At 46.5% G+C, this 25,080-nt stretch overlaps 1 protein-coding gene across 1 annotated transcript; it reads left to right on the forward strand.

Moving 5' to 3' along the window:
• Positions 1-327: 327 nt before the first annotated feature.
• Positions 328-21,620, forward strand: HHIPL1 (HHIP like 1). Its single transcript, XM_075713056.1, has 9 exons — positions 328-621; positions 5,508-6,154; positions 8,477-8,620; positions 9,960-10,288; positions 12,197-12,323; positions 13,176-13,321; positions 16,397-16,478; positions 18,333-18,415; positions 21,037-21,620. Exons 1-9 carry the CDS (start codon positions 328-330, stop codon positions 21,618-21,620), a joined length of 2,436 nt encoding a protein of 811 aa, XP_075569171.1.
• Positions 21,621-25,080: the final 3,460 nt, after the last annotated feature.

Genomic DNA, 25,080 nt, shown 5'->3' on the forward strand with positions numbered 1-25,080 from the left:
GCTGCCGGGCGGGGGTGCGCGGAGCGGCCGTGGGGGCTGCGCGGAGCTGCCGGGCGGGGGTGCGCGGAGCGGCCGTGGGGGCTGCGCGGAGCGGCCGTGCAGGGGCTGCGCGGAGCGGCCGTGCCGGGGTGCGCGGAGCGGCCGTGCGGGGGTGCGCGGAGCGGCCGTGCAGGGGCTGCGTGGAGCGGCCGTGTGGGCTGCGCGGAGCTGCCGTGCACGGGGTGCGCGGAGCGGCCGTGTGGGCTGCGCGGAGCGGCCGTGGGGGCTGCGCGGAGCGGCCGTGCGGGGATGCGCGGAGCTGCCGGGCGGGGGCTGCCCGGGGCGGCCATGCGGGGGCTGCCCGGGGCGGCGGCGGCCGGCGGGGCGCGGGCGGCGCTGGCGCTGCTGCTGGCGGCGGCGCTGGCCCCGGGGCCGGCGCGGCCGCACCCGCAGTGCCTGGACTTCAAGCCGCCGTTCCGGCCGCCGCGGGGCCTCGCCTTCTGCCGGCGCTACGCCGACTTCGGCTGCTGCGACCCGCGCCGCGACCGCGCCCTGCTCCAGCGCTTCTACCGCCTCAGCGCCCGCCTCGACGGGCCCAGCTACGCCGCCTGTGCCGGGCACCTGCAGGACCTGCTCTGCCAGGTGAGCCGGCCCGGCCCGCCGGCCGCCGCGGCGGCTGCCGCACGGGGCTCCCGGGGGCTCCCGCTGCACTGGGGGCTCCGGCCGTAAGGGGGGGCTCCAGCCGCACGGGGGGCTCCAGCCGCACGGGGGGCTCCAGCCCCTGCGTGGTGCTTTGGCCACACAGGGTGCTGTAGCCCAGCTTCAGCCCCGGCACGGTGCTTTGGCCCAGGTGTGGGTGCTTTAGCACAGGTGTGGGTGCGTCCACCCGTGCAGGGCTGCCTCAAGCCCAGGTATGGATGCTTCAGCCCAGGCGTAGGTGCATTGGTCCGTGGGGGGTGGGCGGGACCAGGCATAGCTATTTTGGACCTCACAAAGGTGCGTGAGGCATGGCATGGGCCCGTCAGCCCAGGAATGACTGCATCCACCCGTGCAGGGCTGCATCAGCGCAGGCACGGGGGCTTTGGACAGCCCAGGGGTGTGTGAGCCGTGGCATTAGTGCCCGTCCCAGACAGGGGTACATGGACCCCCCCCCAGGTGCATCGGCCGTAGCATTAGTGCCCGGGCCCAGGCGTGGATGCGCTGGCCCACGTATGGGTGCATCAGGATTAGTACAGCAGCCTAGACGTGCGCTACCAGGCACTGTCAGGAGCGACTGTCCATCATTAGGTTTCCCAGTGGACTTTTCCACCTTTGGCAGGTGTTTGAAAGAGGAATAAGGATGTTGTTCTGCTTTAATTTATGAGCAGCAGTGCTCTGAGATGGGTGTGTAGGCAGTTCGAATCTGCAGACTCCCCTCACTCTGCCAGGGTTAGATCCTTGGACCTGGTGAAGACAGCCAGGAGCGGACCAGCCTGCACAAAACATGCTCCTTGTTATGCCCAACTCATGGGATCAGGCGTTTTTTTTGCACTGGGTTACAGCATCCTGAGATGCTTTTAGCGTGTAGCAGGTGCTAACAGTCCTGACAACGGGCGCAGAGTAATGCGTGAGGATGTGGCCTAGAAAGCTCTGTGGCAGCCATCCCACTCGGGGTTGATGTTCTGTGGCCAGATATGGTAACAGGATGATCCCAGTCTGCACAGAGCAAAGCGTCTGACCCTATCGCGAGCGGTGGCCTCATATGTATGAAAATGCCCCTGAGACAGAGCAGTGGCAGCTCTGTGCTGTGCAAGTGTAAATCTTAAATTAATTCAGACAGTGGAGTCTCGTCTGCTGTGCTCAGAGGGGATAAAAGTGGCTTTTCAGAAATCCTGCTCTTAGCATTTTGCAGGGTATCTCTTGTGTTCCTGAAAGCGTGAAGAGAAAGCCAACTCTTTTCCACAACAGCTTCTAGAGATTTGACTTTTATTCCATCTCACACTGGAAGCAAAAAACCTTTGAATATATTCCTGAAACAAGCAGTGTCCAAAAGTCCATTTGCAGATAGGAAACCAGTTAGCAGTGCCTGCTAAGGACTCCTTTTGTCTCTGGAAGCGATAAGTAAATTTCCTCCATATATGAGAAAGCCGACCGTTGAAAATTTGTTCAGAAGCAGTGAAATATTTCAGTGTGGGAAAAATGATTCATTGAAATGTTCTGATGAGCTCAGTGCATCACCAGCCCAGATGAATCTACAAACCACCACCTCCAGCCACGCAAGCATGAAATGGAAGTTCAGGCATTGCAAACACTCCAGAACACTCTGCTTCCATTCATTTCTTATATATACAACTTATGTCCTAGACATGAATTAATAACTGGGTTTCTGTGACTTATTCAGCACTTTTGTCTCTTTCTGCTCACAATTCATGGTTTCTCTCAAATGTGATCGAATTATTTTGACAAGTGATTTGGCTTGTACTTGTGGTGAGGATTCCTAGCTTCTCTTAAATTGTGATTTGCTACGTGGTGCTGGTTTTGTTCCTTGTGGAAGGGCGTGGGAGAGCAGAAACAGCCTTCTCTCAGTGCTGCCCATGATCCCCCAGCCCCAAAATAGGGTTTACCCCCTCCCCCCAGAAGCACGCTGAGAGGATGCCTTTGCCCGTGGGGGAGAGGAGGGCTGCGGGGGGACATCCCCCTGCCTGCCCCAGGCCTCAATACCTGGGGGTAATTTGATGGGGCAGCAGGGCTCGGGGGACGTGTGTGGATGCGGATTCTTGTGCGGTGGGATACAGGACACCAAACTGCTGGAGAGCAGATGCCTCGTTCTGCTTCTCGGGGAGCAGCTTGCTTAAAGGCTTGAGTTTCCAGATGGACGTGGACAGGGAAGGTCAGGGATTGCGTGAAAGTTAGATGCTTTCCTGAGGAGTCCTGTTGCTTCCTCTGGGCTGAGAGCAGCAGTAAATAAGCCATTGTTTGATGTGGGTGGACGTCCAAATTCAGACAGTTGCAATTCCTCAGAGAAATAGCTGCCTCTGAATTCCTGGAAGAGATAGGATGGATTTGGCTAACTTGTCTTAATGTCACTCGTTTTATTTTCTGATGAGTTCTTTTCGTAGTGCGAGCTTGTTCCAGCCCTATTGAAGTTACTGATCATCTGCCCATTAGTTTCCTTGGTCTTTGGACCACATCATACTTTAAAATGAATGAACAGACCATGTCATTTGGAAATGAGAATTTAGATCTATTAGTGACGCTGAGCTGTGACCGCGTGTAGAGTTTCTTGGTGATTTGAGTTAGTGAATGTGACAAGGCGATGTGAAGGGTGAAGGACCACAACATTTGCTTCAGAAGCAGAGAAATTCAGGATCAGGAGTCAGGCTCCATCTCTTGTGGAATAAAAGTTGGAAGATGTTCCAAATGTGGCTGGAGAATACCCTAGATGCACACTTGGGTACTGTCTGGCTAGTGATAGATCTCTGAACATCACTGTCAGTGTAATGCCGCTGTAAATAGCTGTATGCCCCCAGGAATGTGGTGGGGAGGGAAGAAGTCATCCACAGCGTTGTCTGCTATTCAAACACACCTGAGGCTGGGGTGAACAGCCCGCAGTGGCAAAGGGACAGGGAAAACATACATCTGTGTGCTATATTTAATTCCAGTGCTGAAGCCAGGACATTGCTTTATAATGCTAAGATCACTGCTTGCTTTGAAAGAGGCTTTCAGAGAACCAGATACACCCCGGTACTCAGGCGGTGGTCTTCCTCTCTCAATGTGAAACCTCCGTAGGCAGCAACAGACCGAGCTCCCATCCAGCCCCGTCATCACATTCCCTTTCTGTCTCATTTCAATTTGTTTTCTAAGGCCAAATTTTCAGGCATAACAACTGCATCGGCAAATGCTCTGGCTCTTTCTGTCCCTGGCACACCTCGTGTAACCAAGCTGAGTTACCCAATCTGCCCCTGTAATTTCGGTGTTTTGTGTCACGCGCAATCTCCTTTTTACCACATTAATTGCTGCTCATTTGAAGGCATAATAACCTTCATTTTGCAATGAATGGCTTGACATTCCAGGAGGAAAGCTTATTGTGCACTAACGATCTGTTATATCGCCTCTCAGTTTATTATGGTATGTAATGGAAAATAAAATAAAAATTAAATATCGTGTGTACTTATCAGCTAATTTAAATAATTCAGTATCTCAGATGTTCTATCTTTTCAGCTATTGAATAGTGCTGTAGTCTGCATTAAGAAATAGCTCCCCATAGATTTAGAAACATCTCCCTATTTTTTTTTTAAACTAAGCTGGTTTTGCTTGGAAGAAATGCCATCTAGGAACTAAAAAATGCAGAATTTATTCAAGAAGGATGGTTTCTCTTCCTGCCTTTCTTGCCTCAGTTTTTTTATCTGCTCTGTGGAAATAACTGAGCCTGTTACGTTATTTGGAGAGCACTTTTGAGATGCTTGTCGGGAAGATGCATTACAACTGGAAAATATTGTGTTTATTACAAGGAAAAGCCCTTGCAAAGCAGAACTGAGTCACTTTGGTCAGTTTGTAATTTGCAGACAGTTTTACTGGATTGCAGTGGCTTTTTACATAAGGAAAACGTGCTTGTAGGAGTTCTTATAGCGGAGAATACAATGAACTACATGAACTCGATTTAGTCCTTAGGTAGATTTCCAAGGCTGCACCTTCCATAAACCAGGGTTGTGCTGCAGCCGCTGCCAGTGGACCTTGCCTGGATTATGCCCATTTGGTGCTTGCTGTCTGAAATCCTGTAGCCTGAGCATCCCCCGCAGAACTTAGTGACCAGTGTCACGATCATGAGATTCATATCCCCACTTCTAATCAGGTATATAAAGTGTCTGTAGGCAAATATCCACCAGCAAAGGCAGCTGGACCCGAGCAAGGCTGGTGTATGCAGTGATAGCATACGGGGGTGGGGTGCACTGTGCGGTACCAAGGATGGGTGTCCTTCTCCTCTTCTACACTTGCTCATCCCGCTCCTTCCAACCTGTAAATCGCATCTGTGTTTGAGGTGCATGTCTGGATTGTCGGATGACAAGGTATGGAAGTCACAGGCTTTTGCCCTGCTGACCTTTCCCGTTCCCTCCTCAGCCTGGAGATGCAAGACCTGAATCTTCTTCGCTAACTCCTTGGTTTCGCTGCTGTGCTGTGGTGAATCTGCTCGTTATTTCATAGATAAAGTCAGAGCATCCAAGACAGAAAAGTCTCTTTTTCCCCAGTACAGTCTGCCAGGGTGATGTAGCAAGATATGTGTCATCGCTGCTTTTCTTGTGTTAGTGCTATGGTTGGAATAAAAGAATAACAGCATGAGGAAGCCAGCTTTCACCAGGACTATTGAAGATCATTTCCGTGAATGCTGAGATAACCCCCCTTTCTAAGATCTTTTCCTCTGCTAATATAGCTTCAGAATAAACCACAACATATGTTGTAATTGAGGTGAAATTTCTCCAATTAGTATTGCTGCTCAGCTGTTTCAAATCTGGTCTAAGAAACGGCTTCAGGCTTTTTCTCTCTCCTTCTAGGAATGTTCTCCATATGCAGCTCACTTGTACGATGCCGAGGATCCTTCCACCCCTGTGCGGACGATACCAGGACTTTGCCAAGACTATTGCCTGGAAGTGTGGCAAAAATGCCGCTCCATTTTTCGCTATCTCTCTGCAGACCAAGAGTTAATTGCACTGGAGAACAACATGGCAAAGTTCTGCCGCTACCTGTCCTTGGAGGACACAGACTACTGTTTTCCACACCTCCTGACTAACCAGAACCTTAACCAAAACCTGGGGTTAGTGACCGCTGACACAGAGGGCTGTCTCCAGCTCTGCCTCATGGAGGTTGCCAACGGGCTGCGCAATCCCGTTGCGATGGTGCACGCCAACGATGGCACCCACAGGTTCTTCATTGCGGAGCAGGTTGGGCTGGTGTGGACCTACCTCCCCGATCGATCCAGGCTCGAAAAGCCATTTCTGAACATCAGCGAAGCTGTGCTTACCTCACCTTGGGAAGGAGACGAGAGAGGTTTTCTAGGTATTGTCTTCCATCCTAAATTCAAATTTAATGGTAAAGTGTATGTCTACTATTCAGTTGAAGTTCGTTATGAAGAGAGAATCCGAATCAGTGAGTTCAGAATTTCTCCTGCTGACATGAATGCTTTGGACCATGGTTCTGAAAGGTATTGTACACATGTTTCTCTGGCAAATGTATTTGAGATCTCAGAGGGCAGCTTGTGCATTTTTAAAGGCTGTTAATGAATGAGACTTACTTAGCTTAATATTGTTCTTGCGTTCCAGTGTGGTAGCAAGTTAGTCCAAGTCCATGTCTAGCTTACTGAGACAGAGAATATGCTTGTCCTCCGTGGATGAACTGCGAGTGCTCAGGGATAAAACATTTATGTTTCTCAGTTCTGGTATGTCAGCGGATTTAAGTGAACAATGATTAAACATGATTTACAGTTAGTATTTTGGGGCTTGGGTTTTGGTTGGGTTTTTTTTTTTTGGTATTGTAATTATTACCCTTTAAAACAGACCCTCAAAGCATGAGTGAAATTTATTCCAAAGCCAAAGGTTTCCAAAATCAGTATAAACAAACTCAGGGATACAGGGCCAAAGATTGATTTGGCCCCACATTTCTTGATCTGAATGACAGCTCAACCCTGTGATATTGCAAATTTAATACCAAATTAAATAAAATGCAAACCACTATGCTATTACTGACTGCATTTTGATTGGAAATTGCATTTGTTTGAGTCTGATCCTGCAGTTGATCCACATTAATATGCACAGATAATTAGAGGTTTGTTTATGGAGACTATAGATTTGTAACCTGGTGCAGAACCGCATAATAGAACCACTGTTTTAAGGGACCCTTGAATATTACTAATGTTAAGATTTTTGCTTTGTTACATGGGTTATATAAGGGCTTTCCAAATACTCGGCAGTGGGTGATTCTAGCTCAAAAATGCACGTAGCCTCATGATAGGAAGGGGTTGCTCGTTTATAAAGCAATGACAGCAATTCGGTGTAAGCAGCGCTGTAGATGACAGGTAAGGGGAATTTAAACGTGGTCCTCAAGAAAGCAAGTCAGGAGCTTAAACCTGCAGATGTCAAGGCCCGTGAGCTGTCTTGCTTAAAAATCCTCAGGCTCTACTTTTGTAACATTTTCTGTGCTTATTTAGCTGACGGTTAGTACAGCGAAAGCTTAAGAAAACAAAATTGTGGCCCTGTTGTGCTTGTGTAGGCACAGCTCCCGCTGACTTCATCCTGAGATGCTGCCCAAGAGGCAGCTTCAGCTGACACGTGGTGTGCGTTGCCTTAGCAGGAAGGCGTATGTCTGTTTGCCTGCAGATTTTTGCTCAGTGTGTTTTGTTTTCTTCCATCTTTTTGGGGAGGTTGAGGAGGATTCGCCTTTGTGTCCGTACAGGATTCTCCCCTCGCTCCTGCTGCCGCTGGAGTCTGTGCACTCGTGCGCAGTTGCTATCTCAGAAGTGGTGATGTTTAGCAGCAGGTGACAGAATAATTACGTAGTTGGATTCCTTCCCACAATTTACAGTCCGATCACAAACTATCAGTACTTTCAGAAGGGAAAAAACCTCACTAAAAATGAGGTGGTATACGTGATTATTATAATTTGGTTTTGCAGCTATTAAGAGGCACTGTCGGCATGAAATCTGGACTTTTTTAGAAGCTGAGTAAAATAAACTTCAGTTCTTACACCTGGGAACCTCCACTGCATGTATTTGTGGCTTTACCTTTCTATAAAGTTATACTTCTATATATTTCACCCTTTTCTTACTATGAAAGGGGTGCCAGGTGCGTAAAATAAAGAGATAAAAGTAAGAGAGAGTTAGGTTTTAAAATGAAGGTAAAGGTTGTTGGTACTGCTTTGAATAACCTTTGTCAAAATGTTAATTTGTTGGTGGGGCTGCTTTTAACCACTCTTTAAGCTTGTAAAGTCCTGTGTATGTAATTATCATTTAAGGATTCTTCTCTCTTTAAGAATTTAACTATTACTTAATGTTTGAAAAGTTTTAGGTTCACCTTGAATGCGCCTGTCAGGATTGTGCCAAATGCTGTACAGATGCACAGATGGGCTGGAGTCCTTTCTCTTGCAGTTTACAATCGGATTTAAGCCGAGATGCCTTTTCTTTAAAAAAATAAAAAAAAAAAGGAAAAAAAAAAAAGTAGTTTAACAAGGAGGAAGGAAGAATCAGAGGAAAAGTACAATTAATTAAAAGTGTATCCTGTCATGTGATTTCCCAGATTTTCCTTATTACACAATTTGGTGTTCTTGTAATCTGGAAAATATGTTGGAATTATTTAAGGTTATAAAATCAATTATGCCCAAGTAAAATTCAGTAACATGGATATGGAGGAATTTGCATCAAAACTGATCTGTAGCCACTTCCATGTGTCAAGGGCAACATTGGAGTGATGCTGCTCTGCGCTTTGCTTAGGGCTTGTGCTGTAGGTAACGCCTCCTCCCTGTTTTCGGTTAGGATAATCCTGGAAATAGAAGAACCTGCTTCCAACCATAATGGAGGAGAGCTGCTCTTTGGAGATGATGGGTATCTCTATATATTTACTGGAGATGGAGGCATGGCTGGGGATCCTTTTGGGACCTTTGGAAACGCCCAGAACAAGTGAGAGCCCCTAAAACCCTGCGTGCACCGTGTGTGCCTCCTGTTGCCCTTGGGTTGAGAAGAGAAACTGGGGGAGGTAAATTGGGGAGCGGGGATTTTCTGTCTCGGGTTTACTTTTTACCTAACGCCTGCACTGATCCTTGTGCACACATGTGGGCGTGTAGACCTCCCATGTAACTTCAGTTTCCTTAGGAAAGGTTGTCAAGGTGTGTCTTTTTCCCTGTGAGCAGCAATAGCTTGCTGAGCCTTCCAGCTGTCTGCTCGGAGCCCAGTTTTCTGCAAGTTGGGGGGGGGGGCCCTGAAATGGGAAGTGTGGACCCATCCCTACGGCAGCTGTAAGCCATGAGCCTGCGTCCATGGGGCAGTAGGTCATGGGAAGTCAGTGCCGCCTGAAGGCTGTTCAGTGGCCTGGGGCAAATGAAATGGTTTTGAAATGGTGGTTTTTTCAGAGATACTTAAAGGCTTGTCTTTTCCAAACCAGAAAGAATGAAACCCTAGACTTTCCAAAATCCCATCTCTGAGCGAGAAGATATGTTTATAGAATCATAGAATCATTTAGGTTGGAAAAGACCTTTAAGATCATCCAGTCTAACCATTAACCTACACTACCAAGTCTACTCTAAACCAATCAAGGGCAGACTAGACTAAACCATGTCCCCAAGTGCCACATCTACCCGTTTTTTGAACGCTTCCAGGGATGGTGACTCCACCACCTCTCTGGGCAGCCTGTTCCAATTCTTGACCACCCTTTCCGTAAAGAAATTTTTCCTAATTTCCAACCTAAACATCCCCTGGCGCAGCTTAAGGCCATTTCTTCTCGTCCTATCGCTAACTACTTGGGAGAAGAGACCAGCACCCACCTCACTACACCCTCCTTTCAGGTAGTTGTAGAGAGCGATAAGGTCTCCCCTCAGCCTCCTCTTCTCCAGACTAAACAACCCCAGTTCCCTCAGCCGCTCCTCATAAAATGTGCTCTCCAGACCCTTCACCAGCTTCGTTGCCCTTCTCTGGACACGCTCCAGCACCTCAATGTCTTTCTTGTATTGAGGGGCCCAAAACTGGACACAGTATTCCAGGTGTGGCCTCACCAGCGCTGAGTACAGGGGGACAATCACCTCCCTGCTCCTGCTGGCCACACCATTCCTGATACAAGCCAGGATGCTGTTGGCCTTCTTGGCCACCTGGGCACACTGCTGGCTCATGTTCAGCCGGCTGTCTACCAACACCCCCAGGTCCTTTTCCGCCAGGCAGCTTTCCATGTTTTCCATGTTTAACCAAGGTCTAGTTTTACGTCTTTTTTTTTTTTTTTTTTTTCTTTTCCTTTCTTCTCCCAATACAGATCAACCCTGCTGGGCAAAGTGCTGCGGATTGATGTGAACAACAACGACCACGGGCCTCTGTACCGAATCCCTCCCGACAACCCATTTCTCAATGACCCTAAGGCTCGCCCTGAGGTCTACGCATACGGCGTGAGAAATATGTGGCGCTGCTCTTTCGATAGGGGCGAACCTCACACCAAGGAAGGGAAAGGGCGGCTCTTCTGCGGAGACGTGGGGCAGAATAAATACGAAGAAATCGACATCGTCGAGAAAGGGAAAAATTACGGCTGGAGGGCGAGGGAAGGGTTCAGCTGCTACGATAAAAAACTTTGCGCCAATTCTTCAATAGGTAAATAGATGTTCCCTCTAAATGACCTATGTCTCACACCGTGCAGTTTTCTGCTTGGTGGAAAATACGTATTTGTGAGATGTAAATCTATGCAGTCTCAGTCTAGAAGGCAGCTGACTTGGGGATAAATATTGAAAGTCCAAATGTTACCATTTTTGAGTTAGGAGGAAAATGAAACATGCTAGCTGTTGTTTTTCTAGATGATCTGTGTTGTTAGTCAAATTACTTGGTGATTCTGTGATTTAGGGGGACAATTTCATCTTTTCCACATAAAATAAGAAACGAGAAAAATTTGAAGAAATTGTATTTTTCTCCATAACTCAAAAGTAGTGTCCTTATTTAAAAAAAAGAAAGAAACATATTGTGTAAGCTGGCCAACCAGTATGCAGGCTGCCTGCTTTGCAGGGAACTGAATGACAGTGTACTTTTATTTCTTTTAGCTATGCCAAAAAGGAAAACCTTTTTTTTTTTTTTTAACTTTTCAAACCTGGATTCAGGATATTTGCTGGCTGGCTAAATTCCGGTGCACGTGTGAAGTCATAGTGGATTGTGTCGCACGGTCAGAAGTGGACCACATCTTGTGCTGGAGCATCTCCCCAGAGGTCCAGGGGGGCAGTGGGCTGGCAATGATTTGCACTAGCTGAGATTCTGATTTTTTTCCTCTTCTGTGTGCTATGTGGTGGTGTTTAGCTTCCTTCCTTTTATTAACTTAGTTTAACTTCCTTCCTTTTATTAACTTAGCTACAAGTACAGTGGTAGTGAATAAGTGTTTGTTATAAAAATTTTGAGAGCAGAGCAGAGAGCAGATTTTTTGCACTCCCTTTGCTGAAGCAGTTCTCAGGGAGCCCGTTTAGTCCTTTCCTGTGTGACAGCGCCTGCGTGAGCGTTAATGGCAAGCACTTTACTGAGGTCTCTGGGGATTCAGAACAATTTCTGATGCCTTTAGAGACCCTTTTGTTAGAACAGTGAAATGTCACAGCCCCTTTAAAATGATAAGTGTAGCTACAGTGTAGAAAACACTTGCTTGAGATTAAATGCCCCTGGTGCAAGTTCCCCGCTGGTAGAGCTGCCGGGTTTGCTGCTTGAGGCATCTGCTACATGGGCAGGGATAAAAGCTGTGAGGATGAGGAAGGGTGGGTACCATGAGGAGATACCTGTAACCCCAGAGTTTCAAAAGAAAGGGGAGGAAGCATCCAATGGAGACCCTCAAAATCAGGGCATCCCCCTCTATTTTGCCTTTGTCTTGTGTTTTAAGTTACATTTTACAACGAATATGGCAGTACTACATCTTCCCTGTGCCATACCATAAATATTTGATGGCCCTTTCAGGTTAAGCTCCCCTGTCTCAGAGAAACAGAAGCTATTCATGCTGACATATGACATATCCTTTCATCAGTACTTGCAGTCTGGAGTTACCCGTCTCTTTTTTCCCTTTCACCACTGAAACAAAGCTGCATTAGGCAAACATCTCCTACATGGGTGCAGTGACTCTAAGAGTAACCTGCAAATTCATAGCAAAAGCAGCCAGACTGTGTAGAAATGAGCCAGAAGCAGCACTGACAGAGCTGGGCTGTAGCAGGAGGAGAAGGGCTCAGGAGAACGGTGAGGTGTCTGGGTGATAGAGAGCACTCAGGCTTATCAGGGATTCGTCTTCTATTGCAAGTGAAACAGCAAGCAGTCTTGCTGAGCTAGCTTGTCCTTGGTTAGCACAGCCAGCTAGACGGGGCTATCAAACGTGGTTCTGAAAAGGTGAAAATCAAACTAAATATGACTCCATTGGCACTTCATTTAATTAAGGTGCTCAAATGAACCTGATCGTATCCTGCTAGTCTCAGAACTATCTAGGTAAACAGCTGTTCTGCACCATGTATAAAACAAGGCAAGTCACAGATCTTTTCTCCCCTCCAGATGATGTGCTTCCAATTTACGCGTATCCACACAAAATGGGGAAATCCGTTACAGGAGGCTATGTCTATCGGGGTTGCGAGTCTCCAAACTTGAATGGCCTGTATATATTTGGTGATTTCATGAGTGGGTAAGTAAATACTTCAGATACTATATCCCCAGCCAAAGTCTTCCAGCAATACTACGCCTGCCCGCGTGTGCTCGTGCAGTGTAAGCACTGAGGACGTGCTGCTACTTGCTGGTTGCAAGCACTGGGCAAAGCCTGACTGCTCATTACAGAGGGCTCACGTGGCATGTTCTATATAACCTTTAGTCCATGGTGCTGTGCAGGAGTGCCATCTTTGCATTCCAGCAGCCGTCAATGTTGCTGAGTCACATTGTGCCAATACAAATAAAGGGGCAATGATATGATGCAAAGTGGTGTGAAAAAGTATTTGTATGCGTCCTGAAAAAAATGCCACTCTGACGCAACATTTCCAGACACCAAAGGTATTGAAAGAAAAAACCAATATTGTCCAGCAGTGAGTCTGCTGCAAACCTGTGATGTGGCAGGCATGAGACTGCCTTGTTTTCCCCCCTCCTCCTCTGCCTTTGCTGCAGCTGCATCTCCCGGGCCTCTCACACGCAGCCCCCGCACCGCCTGCCCCGGCTGATGCACTGGTCCCGGGCGCCGGAGAGAGGCCACAGAGCTGCGGTGAAGCCAAGTGCTCTGCATCTCTGGCAAGGTCCCCCCAGTCTGACATCCTGTAAGCCCTCCCGTATAATTTTTTCTTGTGCTTGTGTCACCCCTGAAAGACAAGGTGTTGCAGGGTTGTATAATATATGTGTTTTAATATTAACAATCTTTCGTTTCCTGGAGGAGCTACATTTCCTATAGTAGCTAATGTGGGTAGGAAGCATTAAACATCCTTTCAGGTGTCCTGATTAATGTTCATAAATCATTTTCTTGGTTGCTTGGTGCAAGTGCTTTTTTGCTTTGCAGACGCCTGATGTCTTTGAAGGAGGATCGTGCTACCAGAGAATGGCAGTACAGTGAAATCTGCATGGGGACGGGACAAACATGCATGTTCCCTGGGCTTATCAATAACTATTATCAATACATCATTTCTTTTGCTGAAGATGAAGCAGGTAATCTTTCAACTTTATATCGCCTGTGGTTTCTTTTTGGATAAAAACACCAGAGAAGGGGTCAGAGAGGGTTCCTGCGAGGCAGCAGGTGGTGGAGAGGCAGAACATCAGTCTGTCAGTCTTTAAAATGCTGGTGGGTGAGATTTCCAGCATCTCCCAAATATCAAACCAAAGTCACAGTCCTAATTTTGAGGCACCTCCTCCAGTGGCCAGCGTGCCACGCAGTGACTGCAGGGGGAATTGGGGAGGCAGTTCCCTGCAAGACGGAGTCTGGGTGTGCTGCTGCCCGCACACCTATGGTCTGGAGGGATGGGGAACAGCAGAAAGCAAATACAATTAGAAAAGAAACCTCATTCTTCACGGTGCCATGCCATGGGGAAAGCAGGCCCTGAGAGGCTGAGAAGCTGATACCCATGTGAGAGTAAATCTATGCTCTTGGCTAGTCAGGAAGGCTGTTGGCCTTATTAATGGATACAGGGAAGCAGATGTAATGAACAGTAATTATGAACCTGCTCACCCTGCCCTGGAATATTTGTACCTCGTGACGTGAAGCAGAACGAAAGCCCTACGTTATGTCTCGGGTGAGGCATCAGCAAAAGGCTGCTTAAGTTCATATTTTACTAGTGCCAGCTGGGATTTTGCCTTGCGTAGGACTGAAGGATGTAATCTCAGTGGAGCTTTGCATAGCTGCGTTGTTAAGACTGGAGACATTTTTGCTTTCTAGGAGGGAGCTGCTGCAATTTGAAAAGGGGGAAATAAATAGACCTGGCATGAAAGCTGGTGCTTGCTACCTTTGTTTGTACAAGGGTATGGTTAATTGCCCAGCCCTGCGGCAGGGCAGGCAGAGCATGCAGCTTCTGGCTGGGAACAGGGAGAGGATGACCCTTGCTAAGTAGCCTTGTGTGCGACTCAGCAATGCAGGCATTTGCATTCTGCCCCGTTGTGGGGAGGTCCTGGCTTGTGGTCACAAGCACCCGCTTCCAGAATGCCCCAATTTTTAAACTTCTGTTTTTCCTGCAGACTATGTCAGTGTGGATGTTGCACAAATGCAACATGCATTGCATATCATATAAATGCAAATTTTATTATGTAAATGCTAATTATCCAAATTAAATATTAGCTCAAAAGTTTGACTTGGGAATTTTATATTTTTGGAGTTTTTTTTAATCCATTTTCTTTAATGGTTAATGTTCATGGAAGATAGACCTGTTTTTCAGTGCTGTGGGAAAGAAGGATATCTTACCCTAAAATCAGAAAAACTTAGTTTACATCTGCTTTATGCCAAGGCAGAGGGCTGCCAAGTGCAGTATCAAGCTGCTAATGGCAGCTCTTGCTCATGCACCTGGGGAGCGGCGTCTCCTTTGCCCTGCGCCTGGGAGCGGAGTCTGTGCAAAGGCAGGGCGAAACGCTGCCGCCCTTCTTCTGCCCTGCGCTTTTCACGCGTGCTCTGCGGAAGTATAATAGAGCTGGGTGGAAATTTGGGCTGGAGTCTGTTCTTAGAGGTAATTTGCCATGTGTTTGCTTTATTATGATGGAAGGAAGTCTGTTGATAAGTTTAGGGAGTTTTCTTTATCTGCAGTGAACAGTCTTCTCTTTCACCTTTTCGGTGTGCTGGGAGTCTGGTTTTTTACAAGTTTATCACACAGTTTATTTCAACAAGCTTTTCTTCATGGAAGCATTTGTTTTTTGGGGTTGTTGCTCTGATGCACGTTAATCCAGCTGATGCAATGGATGTGTTTATGCAGTGGGGACGGCTATATTTTTGGCTCATTGCACAGCCATTATAAAGCCAGCAGCCCCATCCCCTGGCAGCTGAACGTGTCGGGGACACCCCAGGCACTGTGCTATGTCTGTGGGGCACACGTGTGATATAGCCTGTGTGCTTCATGGCCTGAGCATCCATATTTCTGCCTGATAATTTCCGGGAAGGAGGGGTGGGATGTGAAGCACGCATCACTGCACCGCAAGACACAGTGCCAGGTGTTTCCTATCCCTGTTTGGATCAAGGCTGCCTCTGGCCTGTGGCTAATGGAGCCCACCCGAAAAAGGAAGAAACCAGCCAGGGGTGGCCAGGGGTGGCTGGTTTCTGCCCTGGGAGCATCCGGAGGAGCTCGGCCAGGGCAGCACAGGAGAGCAGGGAGGAGGAGGGAGGCTCAGCAGCCAGCAGGAGCTGCCACCGACTGCCCACATCTTCCTTTGCTCACTCTGGCCCCTCTGCTCCTTCCCCTCTTCCCCTTGGGGTAGCCACAGGATGCCCAAAGAAATCTACCTTACTCACTGAGCAGGTCTCCGTTGCCTTTTTTCCTTCCTTTTTTATTATTATTTTTTTTAATATTGAAAATTAATTCTTTCTCTCCAATCCTTTTCATTGTACCACTCAAGCATTTGAGCTGGCAAAAGAGAGAGGAGAGTGCTGGAGGGACTGCTTATTCCAGCCTCCCCTGCACAACAGGAGGAGAAGGGTGGAAATGCAGTTAAAAGAAAATAAGTCGAATAAATGGTGATGGACACTGTTTGGCTGAAGGTCGAGCCCTATCCATGTGATGTGACAGAGCTGTGACAAACCAAATGCTTTTTGTGTGAGATAGATCTTACTTTGTGAGTGTGCTAGAGAAAGCAAAAGCAAAATCTTGTTCTTCTGTAATTCAGCCCAAAGGAGTGGTTCATCCAAAAGAACAGATATTCATCATTTCCTCTCTTTTCATTTCGACAAAGGGAATTCAGAGTTTGACTGTTTTGTGTTAGAGAAGTTAGAGGACACAGATCTGACTGAGGTGACAGCTAAAGTCTAGGCAGCTGAACCTGCAGTGGAAATTTGTCCAAATAATATTTCATGACAATGTCTAAAAGCTCCCACTGGCTAAGAGTATTCTATGCCACTGGACTGCACATGAACTCTCACTGCAAACATGAATACAAACCTGGCTTGTTTCCTCCACTAGCCAGACCTCCACATTGGTCCCAGATTTCCTGATGCCCTCTGACCTGTGATGCAGAGTTAATGCCTTTGTGCTGTACAGGACAGAAGCTCCATGGAGAGTTTTCATGGCTGTGTTTTTTTTTTTTTTTCTCCAGGGGAACTTTACTTCATGTCTACTGGCACACCAAGCGCCACAGCTCCCCATGGAGTGGTGTACAAAGTGGTGGACACCTCTAGGTATGCGATGTTCTTGTTGCAAAGCCTGCGTGTGGTGCAGTGTGTCCAGGCGTGGATGTGATGAATGATGGTGACTGACTAACTAGCTCTTCTCCCACGCTGGGCCTTTCTGTGGAGCTTGATCAAGGAACGGCTGGAGCAGCCCGTTGTGGGTCTGCTTTGCTCCTGCAGTCGTGGCAGTCTACGCTGCCGAGCGATCACCAAGTGGTTACGGGGCCTCTTGGTGTTATGTGGGTCAGGAGATTTGTTCCTGAAAGATAAAGGAGTATTTTATGGGTGGCTTGTATTTTTCAGGCAAAGTTTCTCTAGATTCCTGCCCAGGAGGAGGCAGTTTTTCTCAAGGTGTTTATTCTCAGTTCCTCTCCATCCCTTGTAGCCAGCTGCATCTCCCGTAAGAGCCCTGTGCCCAGGGAGCTGCAGCCAAACCTGACCCAACATGACCTGCAGTGCTTTCTCGGGCAAACCAGAAACGCATGTCAAAAAGTACATTCTTTTTTGTGTTTCAAAGAGGAAAATGGTTTGGACAAGAAACTAAGACCATTGTTACACCTTCTGGATCCTGTGTGTGCGTATCTTCAGACTAGGCAAGGCGGGGAATAGTTGTGTTTTATGGGAAGACTTATAGCTGCTTTTTCCATCGTCCTGTTTTTTAAGCGTTACTGTTATTGGCAAAACACCAAAACACTTTCAGCCCGACATACCGAGTGAAACTTTTGTAGCTTTTATATTTTTAAAAGGATTAAATTTACAGCTTTAGCTATCTGAGCATTTTGAACCAAACCGCTTTTCTGTTTTATGTTGGAACCAGACCCCAAAGTTAAACAGCCCCTGGAACTGCCGTGTGTTTTCATCCAACTCCTCCTCTGTCAGGAGCATTTTCCATTATCTAACACAGTGGAATAGTTCCTGTAAACTGTGTATTAAGAGGCTGGTATTACGTAACCTTTGCAAAAATAAAGCAAGCAGAATTCAAAAGAAAGTCATAAGTTTAAGTTTAAAAAGAAGTTTCTTTACTGTGTGGAGTACAGCAATACAAATAAGAAAGAACTCATAGGAAAATTCACACAAGTAGGGGACATCCCTGTGGCAGTAGTTGAGAGGCGCGAGCTCTTTGCCTTCCACAGAAATGCAAATGCAAACAATCCTAATTACAAAGGAGTTGTACCCTCCAAATGCAAACATAATGTATTTTTGAACCAGTTTGAAAACCTCTGAAGAAGGCTGCAGATTAACGAGCCAGCCAGCATAGAAAAAAGTGATGATGAACTGAATGTAACTTCTCAGAAGTGAGATATACTTCCGTGACAAACAAATTTGTGTCAAAATAATGTGTTGTTCTAAGAGGAAGCCTCTGTAGGAGACACTTAGAGCTCTTGTTTGAAATCAGTGCATTTTTGGTACTACTTTTGTAGTAATGAGTCTTTTGTTTGGGCTTTCTCTACAAATAGTGTATTAGTTTGCTTCTCTGAAGACAGCCTGAAAACTTTCATACACATGACCTTTATGTCAGATGTTCAACATATACTGCCTAGTTTTGTGATTTTTATTTTCAATTTGATTAATCTCTTTCTGTAGTGCTTGGACCTGCCAATGTTTCATTTCCTTAATGGATTCAGCAATAGCAAGTGAAAACACAGCCAGAGGACTCCGCTGCCTTGTGAATATTTGGACTTTGATCAATGGAGATATGTGATTGTTTAATTATGTTTTCTACAGTAAGATTACTTGGATCACTTAAACAGACTTTTTTTTTCCAGTGAGCATTACATTCATTGAAAAACAATGGGAAGCAAAGGCTCATGATGCCAGGGGAAAGGAATTAATTGTACACTGTATGTATCCCTTTTTTTGCAGGAGAGCACCACCAGGAAAATGCCAAGTTGAGCCATCGCCAGTGAAAGTAAAAAGCAAGCGCATCCAGTTTGTGCCAAAGGAGAGTAAGTGTCACTGTTGCTGCTTATTATTGGTGCGTGTTAGTTGGCAGTAAATATCAACTCCAGGCTCGCACTATCTCTGTACGCGTGGAGACCACCCAGAACTTCACTCTTCAGAGTATCCTCAAAATTAATTCTTACCAGCTGTTTTGGATCTGAAGAGTTGGTTCAAATATGGCATAAGATATTTCCTCTCTCCTGGCCATGTGAAATCTTCTCTGTGGTTTCTGCCCCTGTACATTTTCCCTTTTCCATGCTACATCGTACCTGTTTCATTACCAACTTGGTTTCCCCATAACTGTTTGTGTAGTGAGATCCTGTCTGTGCTTGATGGTGCTTTTCAGTGATAAGTGATTTTTTGCAGTGCCTTTAGGTACTGAGAAGCACTTTAGGAGCTGAAGGATATGATGGCTAAAGGGTTGGGAAACAGCTCATTGAGCAAGACGAGGGCTGAATCATTGTTAGCTGTAAGTGAGAGAATATGGGATGAGAAAACACTCCCAAAAGCATTGGCGTGATCAGCCATTCAGGTGAACTTTTGGCTTACCCAAACCCTCCAGGGCTTTTTGATTGCTTCATGCTGAATGAAGTATTGTACTGCTACAGCTGGAGCAGTCAACGATGCAGCTGAATCTGCAGCAAGCCAAGTACTATTTATGTTAAATGCAAAGCCTAAATATGCTATTAGGATCTCGAAATTAGATTAGGCAGCATTACCTTTCTTCTCCCCTGTGCACTTTGTGTACATGTGTAAGTACCTAGGCGGTACTCTAACAATGTTGTCGAGAAGTTAATATTACTGTAGGATCTCTAATGTCAGAGCACTTTAATTTTTAATTACATTAATCATGTTACACTGCATTTGAGTCATTGACAGTTCCTACAGCTTTGACTTCAGGGAGGAATGAGGGCACTCAGCACCTTGAAAGATTGAGTCTTTAAGGTGGAACAAGATCTAAGGCTAATTATTAACTGTTGACATGCCTGAGCACTCAGCACGTCTTCAGAAACATCCTCCTTTGCAAGTTGTGCACGCGGTTTCCAAACATTAGTAACTTGGTTCATGTTCAACTAGCTTTGTCTCTGTTTCTGCTTATGCGTTATTCTCTATGCAAGTCCAAAGTTCAGATTTTTAAACTACACATATAACTACATCTTTTCGGTTTGTTTACAAGGCAGTTTTCGTCATAAAATAAAACTTAGAAACAGTGGGAGAGGTTCTGCCAAGTGTCTCAAGAACTAAATTCATATGTAGGTGAAAACCAGGCATGAAGATTTTGGTTCAGGAGCATGCAAACAGGACGTGTAGCTGTAAATATCTTGCTTTTTTGGTTAGTGCTTAGTGTGAATGTAACAGAATTGCCAAGGCATGCAGCTTGCATTAGCTGGATGAGTGCATTTGTTGGAAGTGTATTTAATAAAGATCTTGACGAAGAGTAAGTAATATATAGTAACAACTTGATTCAGTGAGGTGAAAAGCACTCCCAGGTGGCCACTGGCTTTCATGCAGTCCTATGTATCGTTATATGAGTTCTAGGATTTTTAACTGCTTTGCCAGATCAGGCTCCAGCAATTGAGGTGTGCACAGGTAAGGCTTTCACATTTGTTTCTTGCCTTCAGAACCTCAGCTTCCAAAGAAGGAAAATATTTTCATGCCACAAAAACAATTCCTGTCCAAAGAGCGTTATTTGGAAAAACTGGACCGCTGCAAGGGTTTGTCTTTTGGGTACAATAAATATTAAGCACAAATAAGACAGTCATATTTTTCCTTGTCTCTGTGCTACAAAGGAAATGATGAATGAGAATGGATAAATCTAGGATATAATTCAAAAAAATGTGATGTCTTTGCAAATGGATGTGACACCGTCCCAACTCAGTAGATTGTTATTCTGAGTAATTCTGAATTGCTTCCTTCTGACAAGCTAAAACTTATTTTTAAGCTAAAAATAGAGCACATGTGAATAAGCAAGTCCAGTAATGCCTGGAAACTGTGACAGCAGAGAATTTTCAGCTCTTCAGCATTCAAGGCTCTTTTATTTTTTTTCATAAGGAAGAAAAAACCCAAGCCCAAATCCTGTTTTATGTGTTGTCCTGGCAACTCCATTCCTTTTACACATTCCGGTTGCCAGAGAGAATTGGTTTTGAATGTTCCTGATTTCAGCTCCTCTGAATAAAGCATCTGGCCCAGTGGGGTAGCCGACGCTCTTGGTCTGGTAACGATCCAAGATCCAATCGTTGGTAATGAGGAGCAGAAATAGTGCCTGTCTTTAAAATGCTTTCAGCAGGGGAGAAGAGTAGGGTGGGGAACTCCTCTTCTGACCGTGAAACTCCAGCGCCCACCCTTTAATGGCCAGGCTGAGGTTTTGCCAATAAACTGCTTGGAGTTTCCTTCTTGGGAGAGGCTCACCAGTTGGCACCAAGCCCTGCAGTCCTCTCTGCTAACTAAAAGCAGCCGACATTTTTCTCTGAGGAAATATTGGCTCACTGGCAGTGTTGTCCCTTCTCAACAGGATCAAGTAAGGAAATTCCAAGAAAGGAGTTAAGTCAAAAACCAGCACTGGTTTCGTATAGTTGCTTTAAGCAGAGTGACAGACTCGTGGTTTCCTGGGTTTTTCCCCCAACAGAGCTTATTGTGAAAACACCAACACCGCGTCCGCAGCTGAAGGCCACGACCGAGGCCCCATGGGGAGGGCGGCCAGAGTCCAAAACCCCCCGCACGCCGGCTGTGGACTGGGAGGGCCAAGCCCCGCGGCCGGCGGGGAACGGAAGCAGGGCGCCCAGCACCCCAGCGCCGAGCAGCAGGGCCCCCAAGCCCGGGAGGGGAGGAGAGAGGAGGGGGCAGCGACGGAAGAAGCCGCTGCGCAACGGAGCCGTGCGGCTGATGGAGCGGCGGGGCCGCCGGCGGAGCTGGGGCCGGGTGGAGGTCTACATCGACGGCGAGTGGGGCACGGTGTGCGACGACGGCTGGAGCTTGCCCGCCGCTGCCGTGGTGTGCCGCCAGCTGGGCTTCCCCTACGTGGTACGGGCCAGCAAGAAGGCAGAATTTGGGGAAGGGACCTCCCTTCGCGTTCTCCTGGATGACGTCCAGTGCTCCGGGCAGGAGAAGACGCTGCTGGAGTGCAGCCACGCCGAGGTGGGCACGCACAACTGCTCCCACGAGGAGGACGCCGGCGTGGTGTGCAGCCGGGAGGAGGTGGCAGACTGGTGACAGAGGAGCTGGCGGGACTCAGAGCACATCCCCTTCTCGGCCGGCCCTCTACGCCAGCGTCAGTATTGAGGAGGGTGCGCTCTGCCTTGAGGGTGCTGCATCTGTTCGAAGTAATCTGGCTGCTTTCGTCGTGTTCATCCCCATCCGTATGCCTTGGATAGAAAGAAAAAGTAAAATGAAGCAGTGACTTGAGTATGTTGTGGGCAGGGACTGCGTTTATATGGCATTTTTTATAAGAAGAAACCCCAAACATTAGCCATTACAGATTAGAAAAAAGATGCATCCCGTTGCCTTTTCACCTTTCAAAACACAACGTTCTCCAGCCATGCTCCAGTGTTTTGCCAAAAAATAAATTCCCAAATGACCACGTTTCGCTCTTGCTTATGGAAGTGTTTGCGTGGTTTGGCTTGCTTTGCCACCTGCAGCTCCGAGTGGTAGTTTCTGAGTATGCATAAATCTGTGCCTTTCTTTGCAGAATACAAAAGTAGAATTTTTTTTTAATTTTCCATGCACTAGTTTAAAGGAAAATGATTCTTCTGTAATGCTTTATATTGGTATAAGCCTATTGGTTATCAAAGATAACTGCATCTAAACAAAATCAGGTAAGTTAGAAAAAGTCATAGCATACTGCCTGGAAAATATTCCTTCAGTTTACACTAGTCTAAGCAAAAAGAAAATGTGGCCTTTTTTACATGAACAGGATCATTATCCAGTTTAACCCTGAAGATACTTTGTACGTGTTTCTCCACTTTCCCAATGTTGTGAAGCCATGTGTTTTTGCATTCAGTTTTCACAGGTGTGAATGACTAGACAAAAGGTAATGTACTGGGGTAGTAATCCTGTCATATTTACCCCTTATTAAAGGATATTAAAAACCCCACAGAATTCATTTTGTCTGAACTGAGTGGTGATTGGAGACACATGTTCTCCTCTCTTGTGGCCTGTGTTTGATAACATTCTGCCTAGCTAAGTTTTTCCTGATGTAACTGGGATAGGTTTTGTCTTGCTGCTCACACAGGAACATGAGAAAAGACAAAATGAAACAAATGTGAAATGACTAGTGCATCCAGCAACGTTCATGAGCAAAACCTTGTATCTAAAGCTCATACTGTGGATGTTTATTTTAATTCCTGAATTAGAAGTTGACCGTGTCCTCTTAAGCCTAAAACATTGATGTATATGGTAAATGAATTTGTTTTAAATAGCTTTTCTTGAACTTTCTGATATACCCATTAAATACTTTTTATACTGAAGAATACCTTCACTATACAAAAGCAGATGATCAGAAAAATAGCTGTCTCCCTACTTCTTATGAAGTATAAAGGGGAGAAAGAGATGTATAAAGTGCCTTTTGCAAAATAGTGCTCTTATTTCATTGGAAAAGCTACAAATGCCATCAGGCACCAGAATGTCATTAGGCTTTACCCATTGCAGTGAAAGTGCAAACGCATCTGTTTAAAGTGCAGAAATTCACTTCAGGCACATCAAAACATTCCGGGAACAAGAGATCCCTTTGTAAATTCTTCTGTTAAAAGAGTTGGCACCTCTTCAGCTGATGCAACTAGAGGGCTGGAATTAAAAGGGGGAAGTGGAGATAGAATCTTTCTTCTTCTTCCAGATTCCTCTTCCGCTTCTTTTGGCTCCTTAGCCAAATTTTAGCTAGCTCTAGCTGTGAGATTTTAAGGAGAATCTTGGTCATAGTTATGCTTAAAAACTTCTGGGTAGAAAAAAGACCTGCACAACAAAAGTTACTCTAAATGGAGATGATTCGAGGATGTCTGCCATAGACCAATTAGGAATTTCACCGTCGTTTTCCAGGTACTTAAGTATTCTTTATCCGATTTAACTGTTAGTTACCCTATGCCTGCTGTAGCCCATTTGAGCCTCCTGAGCGTAAGCAGAGGCCACCTACATCTTGCATCTTGCTGGTGGTGACTGCCACCACCCCCGGCTGGCAGTCACTTAGTGGCACGCAATGCCTGGTGGCAGCTAAAGGCATCTGGGAACCAGCCCACGAGGAGCAGCCGGCGGTGAGAGCGAGCTTTGCCGTGGCTCGGCTGACGGCAGAGCCGTACACCCGCGGTGCTGCCGCCGGCGTTACGTGGGTGCTGCAGTCTTCACAGGGGAAATATTTATCCACAGAGGAAGAGACAAGACTTGCAAATAAGGGTTTTTTTTTTCCCCTTTTATCCTTTCTCCCAGCCTACACTGAGTGGGGAAAACATTCAAGTAGGTGCGTGCCAGCTCAGTACGTGTGTCTGTGCCTGCCAGCTCAGTACGTTGTTATGACGCTGGGAAGATATTTCTGACCATTGTGGTCCTTTCCAAGCTTAAAACGTATCTGCTCTAAATCCTGGTGCTTGTCAGTCTAGTTCCCTGGTATTTAAATAATGAGCCTGTACTATTCCAAGCACAGAAGTACCTGTACATTTAAATACCTGATACGTCATCTGCTGTTTAATAGGATTCTTATTGATAGCATTTTTCTTAATTTAAAAATGCATTTATATACCAGGGTGTGACACCACTTGAGCTTTAGGTAGACTGATAAACCCTGCTATTGTATTTGAACATGCCAGTATACCACCTGGAGGATGCTGATTCAGGATAAAGATCTTAAAATAGCCCAGAAAAATGCTGGTTACCACAGTGCAGCTGCTCTTCTGCACGTGTTATGTGGCAGTCCCAGACTTTGGTCTAGTAGTGATATGGTTTATTGCCTTCTCTCCTGATTCACCTCTGTGACTGAGACTGGAACATCTGCATTTTTCCTTACACATTTTTCCTTTCCTTATGTTAGCACAGCTGTACCACACGGAGGACCCAACATATCTCTAAGGTAACAGTGTAGACCCAGCCTTGCTACCTCTTTTTCTCTACCTCCAAGGCAGAGCAGCTCTGTGCAGAGCTCAGGTTTTTTTTCACTTACATTGCTTCCGGTACCCAGCAGCCAGCCCAAGCACTGCCACGCTGTGTTGCAGTCTGTGGTATAGACATTATCTTCAGGCCGAAATCATTTGAACTTACCATGTTCTTTCCAAGGCATCTGATAGACCAATTCTCCTGCAAGTATCTGGGGAAAAACTTCAGAGCTTGCTGCCAAAGCAATGGAGAGAGAGTGAAATAGGTAGGGTGTTGCAGCAGGGATGCTCACTCAAATGCTGGTAAAACCCTTGTGGGTGCTGAACCCTGGAAGGAGCACACCGTGAGGGCATCCCCAACGTGGGGGGAGCTTGGGCTCTGCCCAGCTTCTCTGTGTCAGGTTGCGGGGTGTGAATAGCACGAGGCACATATAGCGCAGTGCTATGCACAGCAGCCTGTAATTAAATAGCACCAAAGCCGTGATTCAATTTCTGTGGGTGACACTAGCCTGGGGCCCCAACTTCACATGCTGCCATGGTGTTTCTCCCGCCTTCATCACCCCTACCAGCCTCTCCCCTCACCAGTCAGCACCTTTGTG

This window comes from Pelecanus crispus, chromosome 6 (assembly GCF_030463565.1).
Source record: "Pelecanus crispus isolate bPelCri1 chromosome 6, bPelCri1.pri, whole genome shotgun sequence".
Lineage (NCBI taxonomy): Eukaryota > Metazoa > Chordata > Aves > Pelecaniformes > Pelecanidae > Pelecanus > Pelecanus crispus.